The sequence below is a fragment of the Otolemur garnettii genome, unplaced genomic scaffold (genome assembly GCF_000181295.1).
Source record: "Otolemur garnettii isolate 467f Iridium unplaced genomic scaffold, OtoGar3 scaffold00064, whole genome shotgun sequence".
In the NCBI taxonomy this organism is placed as follows: Eukaryota; Metazoa; Chordata; class Mammalia; order Primates; family Galagidae; genus Otolemur; species Otolemur garnettii.
Window position 1 is genome coordinate 199,677 of NW_003852459.1, and position 20,730 is coordinate 220,406.

General features: G+C 34.5%; 1 protein-coding gene across 1 annotated transcript in view; it reads right to left on the reverse strand.

Moving 5' to 3' along the window:
• LOC100949794 (low-density lipoprotein receptor-related protein 1B-like) overlaps positions 1 to 20,730 on the reverse strand; it is a gene marked incomplete at its 3' end in the record, with an annotated part of 1,553,965 nt that overhangs the window by 149,467 nt on the left and 1,383,768 nt on the right. Inside the window, exon 33 of the mRNA XM_003793025.1 lies at positions 2 to 64. Coding sequence (XP_003793073.1) covers positions 2 to 64 — 63 coding nt within the window. The remainder of the gene's footprint in view (position 1; positions 65 to 20,730) is intronic.

Here is a 20,730-nt window from a genome sequence, read left to right on the forward strand (position 1 = left end):
TGATCTCTTTTAGCTCGGCTAATTTTATTGAAGCCCATGTCTGTCCAGTAGATGGTATCATTTTCTACAGATAAGACACAGAAAAAAAAATGCTATAAAAGGTATACTATGTATTAGGGTAATACTGCATAGTAATTTTTTGGTTATCATCCTGAGTGTGCTAGAGTATATATAATCTTCAGGATAATTTACTGATATGTATAAACAGTAAAAAAGGTATTAAAATAATATGGAAGAATATTTTAGTCAAATAATTTTTAAAGCATTTTTTTAAATACTTATGGAAATTATCTAATTCTTTATTATTTTTTATTCATTCCTACTCATTTTAACTCATAAATCTTTATTTCCATGAATTTCCAACCTTGATATCAAAACACGTTATTCTGGATGACTATTATTCTCTTCACTACTATACTTGTCTTACTCCTCTAAAGTAAAAAGAATGCTACTGGGAATAATCAACTCAAAAAAGTTTCAAGGTAGTGAGATGATGGAAAGAAACATAACATTTCAACTGTATCAAGTTTGTTTAAGCATACGGTCATGCAAAGTATAGAAAGCCTTAAAAATGCCTTATCATCCAATTATTCTTTCTTAGTAACTAGTTCCCAAATATCAACTACAAGCCCTTTAAATTATTTTTCAAACTTTCATTTTACAAATGTGCACAAGAATACTTGAAGGATTGCTCCATGCAATCATAAAGTGTTTAAATAAATAATCCTTTTTGAATATCTGAATGAAAAATGTGTCTAAAGATTATAAATGAAATGTATGTGCATGCATATGCATAAAGGGTAGTAATTATAGAGCAAAGATTTTTAAATACAGCCACCAGAGAGATACTGGGGACAAATCATGAAATAATAAATTTGCTACAAACTAAGTAAGTTTTTGTGTCGTGACCTAATGGCCATTTGAAGAACAAACCCTTTAAGATGAATATAATTTCTCTCTGGCACAGTGACAGACTATGGAAATAAAGAATATGTAATTAGTATAATAAAGCTATTTATCAGTAAGTTTTGAGATTCTGTTTCAAATGAAAGATAGTCTTCATTCACCCATTTGCAGAAGAAATCCAAATAACCCCTGTTTTCAACAATGGCTGAGATGAATACATGATTTTTTGAAGTGAAACAGAGATACCCTATTCAAATATACATCTGGAAAACAAGAACTTACTTGATTTTCCAATTCTGTAAGAGTATCAGTTAACATGTATATTGAAGTAGGCAATCGATCAACAAATATCAGAATTATTTTTGCATAAATATTAAGCACTGTCACTGATTGTACCTTTATGTCCAACTGTCTATTTTGTTTCTCTACTTGCATGTAGAAAAGCCAACCTTGATATACAAATGACAAATTCTTATTTTCTACCAGTAATATGCTCTCCTTGCAATTTTCCCCATGACAAGTCTTTTTGCCAAGGTAGTATGACAATGGCACCTCCATCCTCTATTTCTTGCACTAAAAACTTCAAAACTGTCCTTGTGATCCTTTTACTCATATTCCACATCCTATCCTTCATCACTCTCTTAGTTAAGACAGTACCAAGATTTTAGGTGGGTTTTTTTGGGGGCAGGGGGTTCTTTTCTTTTTCTTCCTTCAAAACGTGTCCATTTTTCTTTCTTTTTTTTTTTTTTTTTTTTTAGACAGAGCCTCAAGCTGGGCCCCTGGGTAGAGTGCCGTGGCATAGCTCAGAGCAACCTCCAACTCCTGGGCTCAAGTGAGTCTCCTGCCTCTGCCACCCAAGTTGCTGGGACCACAGGCACCCGCCACAATGCCTGACTATTTTTTTGTTGTTGTTGCAGCCATCATTGTCGTTTGGTGGGCCTAGGCTGGATTTGAACCCGCCACCTTAGGTGTATATGGCTGGCGCCTTAGCCACCTGAGCCACAGGCGCCAAGCCAACATGTCCATTTTTCAACCACATTTCACACCCTGCACTACTTATATCAAAACCCAAACCACCATTCACTCTTGCCTGAAGTCCTGCAATAGCCTTCTGGCTGGTTGTCTAGTATTATCTTCTATTTTTACCACTGGACTTCCCTTTCCACATTATTCCTTTTTCCAAGAGAAGAAACATGTAGCTACAGTTACACTTTTAAAAAGTAAGAAAGATCATTTCTGGCACTATCTACACAAACTCTCTAATCACTTCATATTTCATCCAGTATAAAATTAAAGTTTACTCTCACGACTTTCATGATCTATGCCCATCTTCCACTCCCTGATATCCTTCCACTCTTTCCCTTACTCATCCATATGTAGTAGTACAGACTTTCATGTTCCTAAAACAAACCAAATACTCTTTAGACTGAGATTCACTTCTTTTTTTCTGTATGGAATTTCCCTCTCTCCCTAAGCTCCATATTAGCTCAAATATCCCCTTCTTACTGAAACTTTTCTGTATGTTCTATGAAAAGTATTCCCTTATCATGCTCTATTCCTCCTTTCCAAAACTGATGCACTCTCAAACACAATATGTATTTATTGGTTTATTTGTTTAGTGTCTCTTTTGTCTCACAGGAATTCAATTTATTCCTAAGGCTTTGAATCTAAAGCTTCCTCAACTGTTGTTGATCCCTATGTCTCTTTCGTATCTTACTAATTCAACTTTGAGTACAGTTTAACAGGCCGTAAATTATGAATATTCTCTTATCATGTAGTTAGCAATTGGTTAAACATGCTTCTCCTTTTCTGGCTGATAGTGTTTACCATGCCAGATAAGGGACAAATGACTGGCTTCAACTAAACAATAACTTTAGAATATGCTATAATTAAAAAGTAAAGGGAAGCTTATTATTTAAGCTTTCTCCCCAGTGACCAGAATTTTCTTTTCTTCAGAGGTGCTGAAAGGGTTTGAGAGATAAAAATCCTAGGTTACCACCTTTTTGATGGATCTTTTATGGATACAGTAGAAGCTCCATAGTTGACCCCCTCCCTAAATGGACCACCTCAAGATGACCTCATTTTAATAGACCAGACATGCACTACATGTACACATCAGCACATTGGGCTAGGTTCTTATTTTGACTACTTCCATTTGTTGACTAGTTTGTTACAGTTCCTTAGGTGGTCAACTTACAGAAGCTCTATTATATTGTAATATATGTATAAAAGATCTCTATCTTAAAGTATTTTTCACACATTGTAAAGATATGGTCCTTTGGTTATTTGACATTCTGGGAAGAAAAATAAATATATCATACAACCACAATTTTGCCAAAGTAATTATATTCAACCTCAACTCTGGGAATATAAAAATATCACAAACATCTCTTGTACCTCTTATTATTCAAACAATAGCAAATACTATGTGGATAAGATAGAAGTTGTAAACATGGAAGGAGTCTGAGAATTACTGACTACTAGATTAAAAAACTGTATGAAAATGAGTAAAAAAAAAAGAAGGGAGAGATGAAGGAAGAAAGTGAAAGGAAGGAAGAGAGGAAGGGACAAAGGACGGAATCACATTTATCCATTTTTATCATTGGCATAGTCAGACCCACATGCTAACATGATTTAACAGGGAATGTTAGAAATATGAGAAAAGTTAAGACAACTGAGGAGCTAAAAAAGCAACTTTTACTAAAATTATGTAACTGGTGCTTGAGGGAAGATCTTCTATTGTATCTTTTTGATATATGGCTGATAATTTAAAACCAGTTTTATATGCACCAAGTTTTAAAGTGTCTGTATTCTGTATCCAGCACTATCTTTGAGAAGGACTATTGAACAGCAAAAAAAATTATTAGTATGTTTGATATGGCTACAAATAACAGAAGTTATCCCACAATTTATTAAAGAGAGACATTTTCACTAACTTCCTTTATATTTGAAAACAAAAAACCAAAATAACAAAAACTTCTGATATAAACAAATCCTAATGGAAGAATCTGAGTTTGGTCATTAGATCTGGTATGGAGAGCTGAATATTATTATGTATAGTTCCTAAATTAATAAATTGATGAATGAGGTTACAGAAGGTAAAAGTCTGGTTGATATTTGGAAGACATACTTTCCCCAAGTTTATTAACTAAAGAAATTTTGTAAACAATAGGAGTCTTTAAAATTAGGTTGGGTAGTTTCTCAGAGTTTGCATATACTCATTAAGAAATTCAAGTTAGACAAACAACTCAAAGCATTATTTAAGGACAGCTCCAATTTGTGAGCATTAAAATTTACAAGTTTGTTTAGCTTAACTCATCAGCCCAATATTTTTTCCCATCCTGCTGGATCCATTATTCTCTATATTATGTTTTAAAAATGAAACCAACCACGCTCAGTTCCCAAACTATATGTTACTGTGTGAGAAATTCTGTTTCAATTTCTCAATAAACCTCAGGCTTAGGTTCTATAGAATGATTTTATTTGTGGCTGTTGTCAATTAATATCATCTCTTTAATATCATCTTTTTAATATTATCTTTTCTCATTAGACAAAGCTATAAGAATGTTGTTCTTTTTGGTCTTTAACTTCTGTTATTATAGAGGGGGGAAAAAAGCTTATGGCAGAATAGAGTCAATATAAATGCACAGTACTGATGCTTATACAGAACCTACACCTTAGCTTTATTTGGATCAGAGAAAATAACATCCCTCGCCCCACCAAGCCCTAGCCCTCAATTTTTACTTAGACTTTAATTATGTACTATCACTTTCAGATAATCTGGTTGCATATTTGTTTCCACATTTGAGGTCAAATATGTAAGCATTGTACACAGCTTTTATTGATATTTATCAGCAATGACTTTAAAAAGTAGGCCCCAAAATGAAATTTTTGCCACATTTATAAATATCACCTTAAGGACAAACAATTCATTAATTCCTCTACCTTATCTAATATAATGATTTCTAACCGGCTTTTCATTCCAAAATTTTTATAAATATGATAGTTCACTATAAGCCAAACTCATATCTTGTACCTTTTCAAAAATCACCCTTTTAATATGTTTTTGGAAAGAGGAAGCTTTCACATATCAGTGCTACATTTGTCTTTCCTTCTTTTCTTGCTCTGTTCCTCAGGATAAAACACAGTGGCATCATCATAGCTTACTACAACCTCAAATTCCTGAGCTCAACTAATCCTCCGGCCTCAGCCTTCTGGACAGCTGGGAATACAGAAGCTCAACTAATTATTTTTCTATTTTTAGTAGAGACAGGGTCTTGCTCTTGCTCAAGCCAGCCTTGAATTCCTGGCCTCAATATTCTCCCAACTTGGTCTCCCAAAGTGCTAGGATTCCAGGAACCTGGCCTCAGTCCTACACTTTTCAATCACCATGCTTCTCAATGCATTATTTCATTCCTGTTCTGTGCCATTTCAACTCACATACCAGCCCACCCCTTTTCCTTAACCTACTTTTCCTTCTCCCACTCACACTGACGTGTAGAACCATTCAAACAAATACAACACACAAACAGTGAAGTAGAATTTCTGGAAGCCTGAGGTGAAAAGATTACCTGAAAATGAAATATTATTATTCTAAAAGTTGCACAGGCCATACTCACTACCACAGACTTCTAGTGGCACCATCATATCATGCCTCACACCATAGCCCTGGGTATTGGCTCCTTTTCTCCAGTTCATCTCAACTTATTATCTCCTCCCCATTTTCTAAAGAGAGACCCTTTGCAGCCACTTTCCCCAACTTCAGCAACCAGCTTGCCTCTGCATAGCTTAAATTCAGTAGTTCTCAAATGGGTACCTATTAGAAGTACCTATTTAAAAAAAAAAAAAAAAAAACTTATAGCCACAAATCAAAGATTTAAAATTATTTAGTCTGGAGTAGTGTGCAAGTGGGAAATTACTAGTTAAAATAATTACTCATCAAAGACACAGATAAGAAAAAAATCACCATTGTTTAATAGGGACCATGATCTTGTGAAGGAGATGTGAATTATAAAATGCTGCATACTCCTCTCCCCATTAAAACTCCATTGCTATCCCAGTGCTATTTGTGTCTCATTAGAGGAATTTTCAATGAGAGAAGAGGTTGACTGGTCTGCTACCAAAGAATAGTAGATTTAAGGCTTATTTTTTTCTCCAGTTGGGAGAGGATTTAACTCACCAGAAAAAAAAATATATATATTTTTTAATTCCATCAGTTGATTCTGATATATCACTGGCCCCAGATCTCTTAGTAATCACACTGCTCTTTAATCTGTTCTTCAAGCCAAACCACAACACAGATCATAAGAAGATTACTTTGTTTTGATCCTCACCATCCTCAATAAGTTTACTTTTAATGAAATATATATGTGTTCTGTGCCACAAATATTTATTCTTTGCTGAGTTTTATCCCTTATACTAAATAGACATCATGAGCCCTACAACTGAACATGCTTCCCTCTTTACACTAGTTATTAAAAATACAATTTAAATTTACTATCAATTGCTAGCAAACATTTAAAATTATAAAACATACATTTTTATCTCTAGTTTCATTTTACTTATTTCCATCCCTAACTTTCCTCTTAGTGTTCATTTCCTTACATCATAATTGTTCATCTTACTGCATTTTCCTTATTTTTAGAAGCTATATAAAGTAGTTTAAGAACAAGATTAACTATAATTTTTTTAATATATCAGATCATAGGTTATAAACAAGTGACTCCAAAGTTGGGTATACACACTGTAGAGATTGGCTAGGATAACCAGGAAAATATAAGACAAAGTAAGAAAATGTTAAAACCTTGGATTCTAGTTTTGTGCTCCTCCACACCCTTTGAAAATTTTCTTTTGTGTATATATTTTAAAATATATTAAATCAATAATAAAATGCATACTTTATAAATAACTTAATAAAATGGTAAATAAAAAATATTTTAAATAAAATTCTTTTTCTTTACCTATATTAGGTTCTGAAACAAAAAAGGAAGATGTAATACTACTGATGCAGCTGACACTTTTCCCCCATTTTCACAATGTAACACATAGAAAATGAACATATTTTTAAGGCATAATAATTTCTTATACATAGCTTCTTGTGACTGGAGGTACAGGCCTGATCTCAGACCAATCCAGATCATGCCTTGCCCCCCTGACAATCAATGTCTCTGCAAATACATCATCAACTTCTGGCACATGCTGAGCCAGCTGAAACTTCTGGAGAAGACTATGAAAGTGACAAGAATTGAGAGGAAAGCAAGGTCAAGCAGAAAAGAGTTCACAAATCAAGTGACGCCTTTGCTGACTCTTTTTTTTTTTTTTTTTTTGATGGAGTTTGACTATGTCGCCCTCATAAAGCGCTGTAGCATCACAGCTCACAGCAACCTCAAACTCTTAGACTTAAGGGATTCTCTTGCCTCAGCCTCCCAAATAGCAGGGACTACAGGTGCCCACCACAATGCCCGGATAACCTTCACTGATTCTTGAAGACTGCATAGCATCCAGATTAGAAGAAATGTGAAATATAATTCATCAAAACCTAGTTCAGATAAAGAATCATCTTATTAAATGTGTTCGTTTTCAGAATAGGAGGGAGGGACAAGATCCTTCTAGCTAGAGTAATGAGCACAAACTATGATGACATCTAATTCAGACTTGTCAGATCCATCAAATACCTGATACAGATACAAATTAAGTTGAACTTTATATTCTTTCCAGTTTTTGAAAGCATTTCTTCAAACATTTTGCAGATTACTAAAGACCCCAGTTCTCTAACTTCTGTATTAAAAGGGATTCAATAATAAAGTGCTAACAAATTACATTTGTTTCTTTGATTTTGAGAAAGACAAATCAATGCGAACACTAACAGGCAATTTTCTTAATCACAACAGATAACTAAGAACTCCATCCTTGTGAATAAATAAAACAGAATCTGCAGACTTCAAAGGTTTTAGATATCTTAATCTCCTTGAGGGACAATGTTATAAAACTTTAGATAATGTACATTCTCTTTTAAATTACTATTTTATCAAATAAGAAATACATGATTGTTTGGCTTTTGTGTCCTGAATGGAATTTGCATTAAATATACTTATTATAAAAGCAATTCCATTTTCAAATTTTGAACTGTTTCCTCTTAGGATAAGAAAAAGAAAAATCTTTCACATTTCTTAAACATTCACTGTTTTTACTCTTCAAAGAAATTTCACTGTGTTGTTTTTTTATACATTAAGTAAGTTCCCTCTCCCAGCCCTTCTGTGGCTAATTTTGACTTTCAGGTAGTAGATGAGAAATAAAATGTGCTGTCACCTTCTCATCTTCTTCAGATTAAAAGAGAACTGATAATAGCTCCAAGGAGATTGTTTTAATTTATTCCGTGTTAGCCTTCCACAGGTAAGCTGTAAAATTTAGGCAGCATGTTGCATAGATATATCTTCAGGGAACTATCAATCCATTTCAGAAAACATCACCATTCCATTTCACTTTTATTTCTGCACAGGGAAAAGGCAGAAATCTTATTCCTCAATGCTTAGTTATGCCTCAAATTAGTAAATCAGGCAATGATGGAGTATATACCTTAAAAATAGAAGCTTTCCCATCAAATATGTTTGGATTTTTTTTTTCATCATAACCCCTGGTTAAAAATAAAAACATTATTTAACTTAAGAAGTTCACATAATAAAAGTTTGGAAACTGTTTTCTAATTTCTTAAGTTTGCTATTTAATAGTTATATGACATGGGCAAGTTACTAAAACTTTCTGTTCCCTAATATGTGAAATGAGCATAATAGAATTATCTTAGGATTAAATAAATCCATCTTTGTTAAAGTATTTAATACCTAGCTCAGGCTCTCACAAGGTCTGTTTTGAATGTATGCATAGCCTTCTAATAGCTTCCCTTCCCATAATTTTCCTCTTCTTAAATCTATTCTCACAACTATCATGGTAATATAGCTAAAATGCAAGTCATGGATTTTTTTGTTCAACATTCTTCTTGTCCTTGAGGTTCTTTGTGTCCATAGTATGAAGTCCGAGTCCTTTAGTAAGTCGTGCAAGGCTATCTATGATCAGAATAGCAGCATCCAAGCTTTTCTGATGATTACAATAATATGAACACTCACCTTCAATATCTACTTTTAATTCATTATACACATTCATATATATGAAACATGCACAAAAATACAATTTTTTGAAATATACAGTATAAAATTTAAAACAGTGGTAATATTTTCTCCTCCATATTTGAATATCCTATTCAGTTCTCGGGGGTATGTGTCTTGCTTCCCTGTTGGAATAAACTGCCTCAGACCACACGTACTTCTCCAGTTTTATCTTGCACACCTTCCTGCCTCTGTAGACTCTAGCAGTACCACCCCGTTTGTGGCTGTCCCTACTCCCAGAATATACACACATCATATCATTTCTCACCTGAGTGCTTTTTCTCTTATCATTTCTTCTGCACTTCTTTACATAAGAAACTTTTACTCTGACATTAAGATGCATATACTTCCTCCTCCAGGGAACCTTCTTGACCATCCCAGGCTAGGTCACTACGCTCTTTGTTACTCTCATAGTAACCTGTGCTTCTATTATACTTAACACAGATATTGCAAAGCTCACTTGTTATGCATCTGCCTTTCTAGTCGAGAGAGACTGGTTTTCATTCATAATATCTTTTATTTGATACATAACTAAATTTATTATAAACTGATCATAGTAAATACCATTTTGTAATAAATTTAATTATACAAAAAATATAAGTTAAATGAGAAAAATGTAATTCTATGGAAGCTCAAGAATCAAAGCCAAGCAAGTCTAAAATTCTGAATATTTAAATTTTTGACAAGCTATACATAAAAGGATAGGGCATTTGTCCCACACTGATTAGTATAACTCAATAGTAAAATAATATGGTGCCTGGAGTTGTTCAAATTAGATGAAACAAATTGGTCATAAACTGAAACGTGTGATGTGCACATAGGGATTTCTTTATTTTCTTCCTTCTGCTATTTTTTAAGTTTGAAATTTTCCATGGTAAAACGTTTAAAGGTGCTCTACTAGAATGAAAAGAGGCCTCATTTTAATTATCATTTCTAATAATATTCAGAAGCTTTTTTGATACTAAAACACACTAAAATTTTCTGCCTCATCTCTGGTATGTTTTACTTTTACTTGGATGACACTCTCCATATCCTATGCAGGGAGGAAACTAAGAAACTACAACAATTTTAGCAACTATTTTACCTGAACTTTATTACATTAACCACAAAGTCTCCATTTTAGCAGTGGAGAAATAGGCTAAAAAAAAAAAAAAATCCTTGAAGGATAGAAAGAATTCATAAGAGCTAGGCTTTGGAGGGTATATATTAAAATTAATCATATTCTTGGTCTCAGTAGAATCTGGAATAGGGTTACTAAAAATATAAGAATTGTAGAAGCAGTTCAGGCAAGGGATGATTTTCACCTCACTTAGATTATGCTCATACTGATGAGAGGTTAAAGATTACATTAGGTTAGAAAACTACCTAGGATAAAATAGAAATAATTTTAAAAGATCCTCATATCAGCTGGTATTATCAGGGATATTAAGAGAAATATAATTTAATTTTTTAAAAAGGCTCAGAGGTTTTTGAAAAATGCAGTATATCTCAGAAAGATAAAGAAAAACAAGACTTCTTAAGAAATTGATTCAGTGAGAATACAAACGAAATATTTTTAGAAAACTCGTGATGGAACATCTTAAGATGGGTAGATCAAGGACAAAGACTTGTTCTGAAGCAGCTAACTTGAAATATTTTCAATTATCAAAGTAGAGATATAACAATTTCCTCTCTCTTTCCCAGCATGTGTGTGTGTGCGTGTATGTGTGTCCTTCTTCCTGCTATATTACCTTGAGCTATAAGCCTCTTAGATCTTAAAAGAAAAACAGTGACAGACTAGTAGATAATTGGATAGGAGTCTACAAAAGGAAACTCTAAAGGGAACTCTAGTGCTTGAGGAAATCTAGTGACTGAGGGGACTCGCCATCTTCCCTCCAACTTAAATGACGTTAATGAATAACATGAAAAGCACTTTATTTAGGACACATATGAAAAAGAACATTCTCAAATAAATCCTACATTATATGTCTTATTTCACTCCTATTGTTGGTTGCTCCAGAGATTACAAATTTTCAACTTGTATGAAAGTTGATGATTAGATCACAAAGCTAATAATGAAGACTATGTCCAAAAACAAGCTGTGTATAAGAAAGTCTAAAATATTATTCACCAAAGCCAAAAAGTAGAAGAAAAAAGCAACAGCCTCTATCAATGGGGGAATGTTTAAACAAACTGGTATGGCCACATAACAAACTGGTATATGAATACAGTAGTATACAAAAGTGCATACTGCTACTAACATGGAAAAACACGAGGAATGTCAAAAATACTATGTGAAATTAAAGGAACCACACAAAAATATACATTCCATAATTCCATTTATATAAAATTATAGAATAGAAAAAATAACCAACAGCAATAAAAAAACATATAATAAATGCTTTTGAGGATAGACTTTGAATAGGTAGGAACATGAGGGAACTTTCTTAAGTGAGGGAAACAGTCTTTGCCTTATTATTTCATTCATCAAAACTGAATAAAAGTCAAACTTAACATCTGAATATTGAGGCAAACTATATCTCAATACAAAATAATTAAAATACATAAATACCTGCCTTAAAAATCATTTGTGAGGAATTTTCAGTGGACAGTCTGGCTTCATCTCGAAATACAGATGTGCCATTGGTATGCAGGACCTGGGAAATATGTTTGTCTAACCTCAAGGAAATTACAACATAGAAGAAAACTCATAGGATGATAAACCCTAATATATGGTGGAAAGTTCAGTGACCGTGCAATGGGGTAAAGAGTTTATTTTCAACAAACTCGCTGAAGTGTAGTGACTTTTTTAACCATCGTGGAGATAAGAATAAAAGCAGACTTGCATCCTGCTCTCTAGAAAAATGAACTTCAAAAAGATAATAAAGAAATGTGAATGAATAAGTTAGAAAGTACCCCAAATGCAGGAAATGTAATGAGAATTGAGAAAAGAGAAAACGTACATTCATTTGGGAGACTAGACTTGAAGGAAATTCTGAGAATGTGGCACAAGAAAACATACCACTCATTGAAGCATGAGGAGAATGGTAGAGAAGAGTAAGAAAGCAGGTTTGGAAGATAATTTACATAAAATATCTAGTTTATTAGTTGCTTTTAGGGCTACAAATTTAGGATTTCATTTGATGGTGATGCTGATGATCGTGATAATGTTACAGGTACGATGAGCAACAATACCAGTTTGGCCAGGACTCTCCTGATTTTAGCAGTAAATGTCCAATGCTTCAGGAAACCCCTAGTACTGAATATAAGCCTCTAAGACAGTGGTTCTCAAACTTCCTAATGCTGCAATATATTTTCACTGTTAAAAAGGGGTCGCAACCCACAGGTTGAGAACTGCTGCTCCAAGATCTCTGATTTTAGAGTACATAATTGCCAGATGGTCCCAGCTTCTGTGCTCTGAATCTATCACTACATTTATGCCAAGGCCACTGTCAGCAAACAGTGTGGAGAAAAGGTACTAATGTAAGGCAAATCCTACAACATGTAGAATTCCTATGACAAGTAGATTTAGCTTAACAAGTGACTTCCTTCTTTCTCTCCATCAATTTTGCAGAAACTTTCTTGAAAGTTGCAACCCCACCTAAGATTTTTCCTACTCAACCTATTTTTCTTCCCTCAATCTTTCATGTAAGTGGAATCTGCATTACAGTTTGATAATTTTCTCCATTTTATCTCCCGGGTGTTTTCCTCAGTAAAATTTTTGCATAACTAATTCTGTCTTGATTCTGCTTCTGGAGGGACTAAACTAGCATAAATGTTGGCAGGAGTGATCTGAGAAATCAATGGCTAAATGGGATTCTACGTTTGGCTTCCTTACCACTCAACAAGAGACAAAGCAGATACAGTCCCGAGTGGCATGTGGGACAATGCGCAGGCACATGACAGACAATGGCTAAAGATTTCAGAAGTGATGTGGAATCTTCTTGTTGAAGGAGGAACATCCTTGCAAGTACAATGATTCACGTTTGAAAAATATAGAGGAAACAATGCCCACAAAGACTGAAGACTCGAATGCTTGCTGCTATGTTGTAATGACACTCCACAGACCTATATCCTGATAATAACTGGCATCTGTTAACAATCAGTTAAAAGCAAAACGAGAGCTAGATTTGGTAGACTGCAAAAAGACCCTTAACTCCTGCAGTGGAAGAGTAGAACAACTGAGCAGTAAACAGAAGCTCCAGAGAACCAGAGACGTTTAAATGTTCAGAATGCAAGTATGCTGTGTTATAATCAGAGACATGGTTAGAAAGACCTGGGAATCTGAAAGATGGGATGTCGAGATGGATGTTCAGAAGGATACTGGCAGCATTTTCCATGTCAAAACAATCGAGGCTCGTTTGTGAACTTATCTTCCTCTGTAAGCCTCTATCTTGCCTCTTACTCTCAAAACCTGTATCTCTTTCTTCCTCGATACACTTTGTTTCAGTCTTACCAAAAAAAAAAAAGAGGGGGGGGGGCATTGCTTCTGAAACACCTGCTTGGACTCCATAGAAAAGGCTAATGCTTCCCTTGTGCTGAAAGATACTGCAGAAATACGTCATCTGCAAGGCAACAGGTTTCTCCTCAGGAGTTGCACCCACCACCCATGCTGGCTGCTTGGCTGATAACTATGGATTCATCTGGTATAACCCAGCTGAAGAACTACTGGGTCTTACGAGGAGGGAAGATATTAAATATCACAGGATCTGGAAGAAATAACTGCATGACCAGCAGGGACTAGGGGAATACTCCTACAATTTGATTCCAGGGTGCTTAATCAGGGAGACTAGAATCCAAGACTGGTTCAACAAGGCTTCTTTTACTTGAGGGATCAAACTTGGTATTTGGAAGTTAAAACTCTAACAAGGACCTCAGCATGTGGGGCAGCATCTCTGCTAGGTGCCTCTCCCAGACATAGAGAAACCATGCCTCTCTTCATGTAAAAACACATGATCTTCCCTTTAGATGGTAGGAAATGGAATAATGAAGTGGGAAGGAAGTAGAAATGCAGAAAAAGAAAGTCCAACAAAGCATTGTGTCCCATGGGAGGCATACTCCATTCCCCAAGGCTGTTGATATAGTAGTGACACATAGTGGTGACAGTAAAACCAGCATCACTAATAAGTTCAGTGGTACTCAGCAGGCAAAGTATGACAGCAAGAGAGGCAGTCACAAACCTGGGCTCTGTCATATTCATAGTTTTGATCCCTCAATACCTCTTACTCCTTGAATTAAGAAAGTCCAGATTGTTGTGCTTAACTGCCAGAAGCCAAAAAGGTCTTTACTATCTTGATTAGTTTAGTTAAAGGAACAACCCTAGAGGCTTGACCTGCAGGAATCATGGATCTGGTTCATGGAGCATCGTGCCCTGTAGGCCAAAAATAGACTGGCACCCAACAGAGGGGACGCTTACCATCTGCAATGCCTCCCAAAATCACATAATGGAGAAGCAGAAGCCATAGGATTGTACCCCAATAAAAAGTCATGATCCCCTGCACAGACCTCAGACCTAAACCAATTTTCAGATCCAGAAACCACTGACTAAAGAAGTAACCAAGGCCCTAGGGAGAAAGATCCTGTAACACTTTGGTAATTATATATTTTCATGATTCTCCAGGTCATTCCCAATCAACTGTTGAACATTTACTTGAGTAACTCCATAGTGAAGAAAGGAAATTATCAGACAACTGGAGGTTTACTGGACACAATGTCTGAGTTAACAGTGATGCTCCAAGACTTAAAGTATCATCATGGATACCTGTTGAAGAGGGAGATTTACAAAATCTGGGTAATTAATGAAATCCTGATTAAATTCTGGTTCTTTGTGGGCCCACTGGGTCCACAGACACATTTATCATTCATTTTCTTAGCTCCACTGTATATAATTTAAATTGATATACCTGGCATTTGGGCAAACCTAGCATTGGTTTGTTGCCTCTGGAATAAAAAACTAGTACAGTGGAAAGGCCAAAGGAGCATCATTGAAACTACCCTGCTCACAATCCCTCCACACCACTACTATTTAACCTGGATAGTCAAGACAGTAAAAACAAATAAGACATCTCAAGGAGGATGAGAGTGGACAGAGATTAGTGCTACCATTAAAGACAGACTGCATGGGTAATGGTCCATATTACATCCTGTTTAATTTGCTAATCTAGCTCCTGAAAAAACTGGACAGATCCTAGAAAATGATTATAGACTACCAGAGGCTTAATCAAGTAATAGCTACAGTTGCAGCTGCTATGGCAGATAAGGTATGATGCTAGAGCAAATTAATAAGGCCTCAGGTACATGGTATGCAACCACTGATCTGATGAACCCACTGTTTCCAAAGCAAAGATTAAAAACAGCAGAGGCCTCACTTTCTCTCTCTCTCAATGATGCACTGAAGATTTTTTTGCTTCCCTTTCCTGCACCTTTGGCTTAGTAAAGTTGGAGCTCCTAATATCAAAGGGAGTTAGGTATGCTTTCTTTTGCCAAAGAGTCACAGCAAGTGTCCCTTTCAACTACAAGCTAAAGCTGCTGCCAAGCCTCTTTGGACTTCTCATGTCTGGAGATCGACAGGTGAAAAGAGGAGTCCCATACTGGAACATATAATTGTCCTTGCATCTGTTGTAATCTGTGATCAACTGCAGCTATAAGGCTTGTAGTTAAACTACAAACCACTAAAAGGGTGTTAGTCCCACTAACCTCCCTTTTCTAAGCATCACTATAGGAAAAGAGGCCTGCAGAAACTATGGAGGAGCTGTTTCACAAACCTGTGTAGCACATGAAATAGACTATGACAGCCAAGGACACATGCTTCTCAAATCTCTGACTAACATAGGGAATATTTAACTGGATCCATAGTATTATTTACACCAAGGCCTTACCTCACACACTATTCCTAATCAAAGAATGCATATGGTAAAAATACTGAGGCAGATTCATTTCTGAGAAATGTAGAACTCTTGTGAAAGGCAACTTTGGCTCAGGACTTATCAGTATTGCCAAAAATGTCTTAGAATTTCCCTGTTCTCTAGGACTTCCTTCCCTTTCTCCTCCACAAGAGTCAGCCTTATATCACATTCCAAAAGATCCTCTAACCCCATCTGTCTCCATCCCCACATTCACTCACAAACACTTTGCCCAATCAACTTCATGCCATTTCTAACATATGAATATTCAGAAATATGATGACATGTATAGAAGTCCCATGCCTAATGGCCTATATCAAAGAGTTCAAAATGGTCACAAAATATATGTGGTTTGCATGGCCTACAAATAATCATCTATAGTGGTACTTGCTCCTCTTGAATAAAATAAAATAAAATAGAAGAATTGGCAATGATGCAAGACACCAATATTGCATCATGACAATGTTGTATCATTAAACAGCATCTGGCACCAGGTCATCAGCAGCACGGTCTGCCACATTCCTTGCTGGGCTTCCCTCCTTCAGTAGCTACTTCATTCACATGTGAAACTTCCCTACTATCTGTATTTATTTAAGTTTGTGACACTAGCCAACTAATCTCAATGAACTAAGGTTCAAAATTATTTTTTAAGATGGGTTTGCAGGATTTCAAGTGACATAAAATGTGGCTACCCTATGGGTGGGGACAGAAAAAGAAGAATGTTGGTTTTACAGGGACCGGGGATTTGCAAAGCAGAAATGTCAGGAGAGCAAATAATACAAAGATTTAGAGTTCACTACTGAAATAACCAGCTGAAGAATATGGGCTCTGCAAAGAGAGAGAAAAATGCCAGAATAGTTGCAACGAAACAGAAGTAGATGACATCAGATCCCCCAAAACTGAAATAAAGACAAAAAAATAGTTTCTGTGGGGCAAGAAATTCAGAGGTTATAAGTAGAAAAGAGAATTTCCATTTCTATCTATCTCCCTGGAGACCCCTCTGGAGAAAAGTACATGGGACTACTGAGCACATTTCAGCTTAAACAAATAATCAATATGAGATAATGAATTACCTGTAATGTTCATTAAATTTTTTATACAACAGAACATATATCTTAAATGACTAATGGTAAATATTTGTTAGATAATATATTTGGTATTCTATTAGTTTTCTAGAATTGCCATAAAAATATCACCAAAGACTGGATAGCTCAAATGACAGAAATTTATTCTCATAGTTTTGAGGCTTGAAGTTTGAAATCAATGTATTGGCAGGGCTAATTTCAACCTAAGGTTTCCTTCCTTGGCTTGTAAATGGCCATCTTCTCCCTCTGTGTTCATATGGTCTTTTCTGTGTGTGTGCTATTCATGTCTTAACCTCCTCTACTTCTAAGGACGCCAGTTACAGTATATTAAAACTTACCCATATAACCTCATTTTATTTTAATCACCTCTTAAAGGTCCTATTTCCAAATATGGTCACATTCTGAGGTACTAGGACTTAAGACTTTGACAAATAAATATTGGAGGATACAATTTAGCCCCTAAACATACATCTCAGAGAATTTTTAATTCAAATATCAATGAATGATGTTGGAAATAACTTTATAAAGATGGTGTCTAAGCAGAAGCAAGAAACTGTATATGTACTAGCAATTAGCATTATGTTCAATGACTACCACCTATCAGATATAAGAAAGGTTACCTTGATATCATACCTACAAGAAAAATCTTCTATCTGCTTCACATCCAGGTCATGCTGACATGTGAAAAATTATCTGTATACTCTGTTCCAACTTTTCCCAAGGATAAAATATCTGACCAAATGAAGCCATTCCAGGCAATGGAAAATACTTGATGAATTAGTATATCGTATATCCAGGGGTCCTCAAACTTTTTCAACAGGGGGCCAGTTCACTGTCCCTCAGACCATTGGAGGGCCAGACTGCAGACCTCGAGAGGAGTTGGCTGCTAAGTAGGACAGGCAGCAGTGGCAAAAACACCCAGCGGGCGGATAAATGTCATCGGTGGGCCACATATAACCCACGGGCCTAAGTTTAAGGATGCCTGGTATATACTAACTATATACAACAATTGAACAGAAACAATTAGAAGAGATTAATTAAGATTAAATTGCTCACAACTCTAAAGATGACAGGAAAATAAGAATTGTCAGTCTTTACATTGTAGAATTCAGCATTAACACAGGAAATAACCAACTATCTTAGTATTAATCTATGCATGACTTTCAGCTTTTCAAGATATTTTCCATATGTAAATTTGATAAACAACTCTAAATAAAGTTTAGAAATTCATATGAAATTAACTATGAAACATTTGAATTCACTAAGTCATTAGTAAATTTCGTTCAACAAATGAAGAAAGGTCTTCTAGTATTTGTCACAGGACAAATGTAATTGACTAAGATCAGGCACAGAATAGATGAAAACATTAAACATTAACTGCTGGTAGGGATGGTTGGAAGTTAAGGAAAAATAGAGAGTGGCTTATATGTTCTAAGAACCATACGGTACTTCTTCATACAGCGCTCTCATTTTTAGTTCATTATAATGAATAATTTTCTAATTTTAAGGATCTATCATTATTAATACTATTCTAAATAGTTCAAGCACTGCATAACAAATAGTTATAATTAAAATATATGTTAAGATAATAACCCAAATCTAGGTATTCAATAAAATAGATAGCAAGGAAAAATCATTACTGCTATATTATTTTAATTATGGTACAATCAAAGAAACATTTTACATAGTGCCATATGATAGAATTCTGTATATTTTATATCAGTTATGAATAATTTGCCACCAAATCATTAGAGTAATGCTATTATAATAATTTCCTTAAAATGTATGGCATTAAGTATGAACTTTCTTTATACTATAAGGTCATTTAATATTTCAAAATTATATAGTAAGATATCTAACTATCTACTAACAATATAACAATTGGTAAGAAATAAACAATTGGTAAGAAAATTTACATCATGACTCCTAATTCTATTTTAAAGAAAAAAATACATGTCTTCAGCATTATTGAATGGGAAAATTTGGACAACAGAACACAATTCATAATGAGCCAGATATCATTTTTTTACATTTTTATAAGTGAACATTTATATAATTAATTTAAATTACATGATATAAATAAATTCTAAAACATAAACAGCATTTCCCAAATATTTCTGTGTTTGCATATGTACTTGACACTTTTAAATAAATTACAAATACCTCATATTTAACTTTGAATTGAACTGGAATTTCATGAATAAAATTTTTCATTGCATTAAATATCATTTGCAGCTTCTAAACTACTTTCAGAGGTGACCGGAATAGATGACTCATCTTTGCTGTGGTTCTTCAAGAAAAACTATGTAGTGTAAAAAGAAATGTAGATCCATATATTTTACTTCCCTAATTTTCTACTGTAGATCAAAAGTGACTTGGGGAACTATTCTTAATAAGCATTCAAATTAATTTTGCTTACGGTGGTCCTAAGACCATATTTCGAGAAACACTGCTCTAAAATAAATAAATTTTGCCTTTCCTCTCAGTACTGAATGGTTATTTACTTTTTAGAATAACTTGGTGAGTCTCCATATTTTACTTTCAAGAAGAAAACTGGCACAACAAAAAAATTTTTTTTTTCTTGGTCTCCTATAATACAGATCATGCTACTATTCTGAATATATTTTTATAACACAGAAAACAAACTTTGAAATTCATCTAATGTGCTAAGGTAAACAAAGAACAAAAGGAGTCATCATTTTAGTCTTTGAAATTAATTTTTCTATTAAGAACTACTTTTATAGTACAAATTAAAGTGAACGATTTTCAATACATGAAGAGAAGGTATAAATAATATATTCTATATTGAACACATTAAGGTTCCTGAAGTATTTATATAAACTATAGACTGTATCTCTACCTTTTTCAGGCTTTGTTTTAATGTTTAACCTGGAGAAAAGGTTCAGAGATTGGGAGCATATACACTAAGTCCAGATTGCATGCATTCAAAATCCAAATCAAATTCAAACCTGTCCTTTAGTAGCAACATCACTTCAAGTAAATTTCTAAATCTTTCTTGTGTCTCAGTTTCCCCATCTGTAAAACAGGAATAATAATAGCACCTCCTCAAAAGGTTTTGATGAAGATTAAATAAATTAATACACTTAAAGCATTTAATACAGTGGCAGATAGAACATATACATATATTAAGTGTGAAGTGTTATTATTCTACTAAAAAGTAAAGTTCATAGAAGCAGAAAGTAAAACAGTGGTTAGCAGAGGCTGGGGGCATTAGGGAAATGAGGAGATGTTGGTCAAAGAGTAAAGACTTTTAGCTGTAAGATGAGTAAGTTGTGGATATAGAAGTTTGGCACACAAGTGTTCAATATTGCTGAACCAATGAAATTGGCTACTGGATAATAGAACAACACAGTAATACCACTGGATTTCTGTCAACTTACAGTTTCAAAAAATAAAGTCCAATATACTATTATTTAAAAACTGAAAAGGAAATTAGCCTAGTAATAGAAGAAAGTAACCAGACCAGTGATACATTGCCCACTTTTACTGAGAAAAATCTCAGAAGCTAAAATGTATATAAAAGTTTATAGCCTTGAGAAATTTCAGGTTTATTCCAAGGTATTCTTTCCAAAATACCATATTAAAAGAAGGCTGAAATAGAAGAAAATGTAGAATTATTTTAATTAATTGAGGACAAACCTTTTTAAAGTAATCAACTATACAGAATTTAAAGATTAA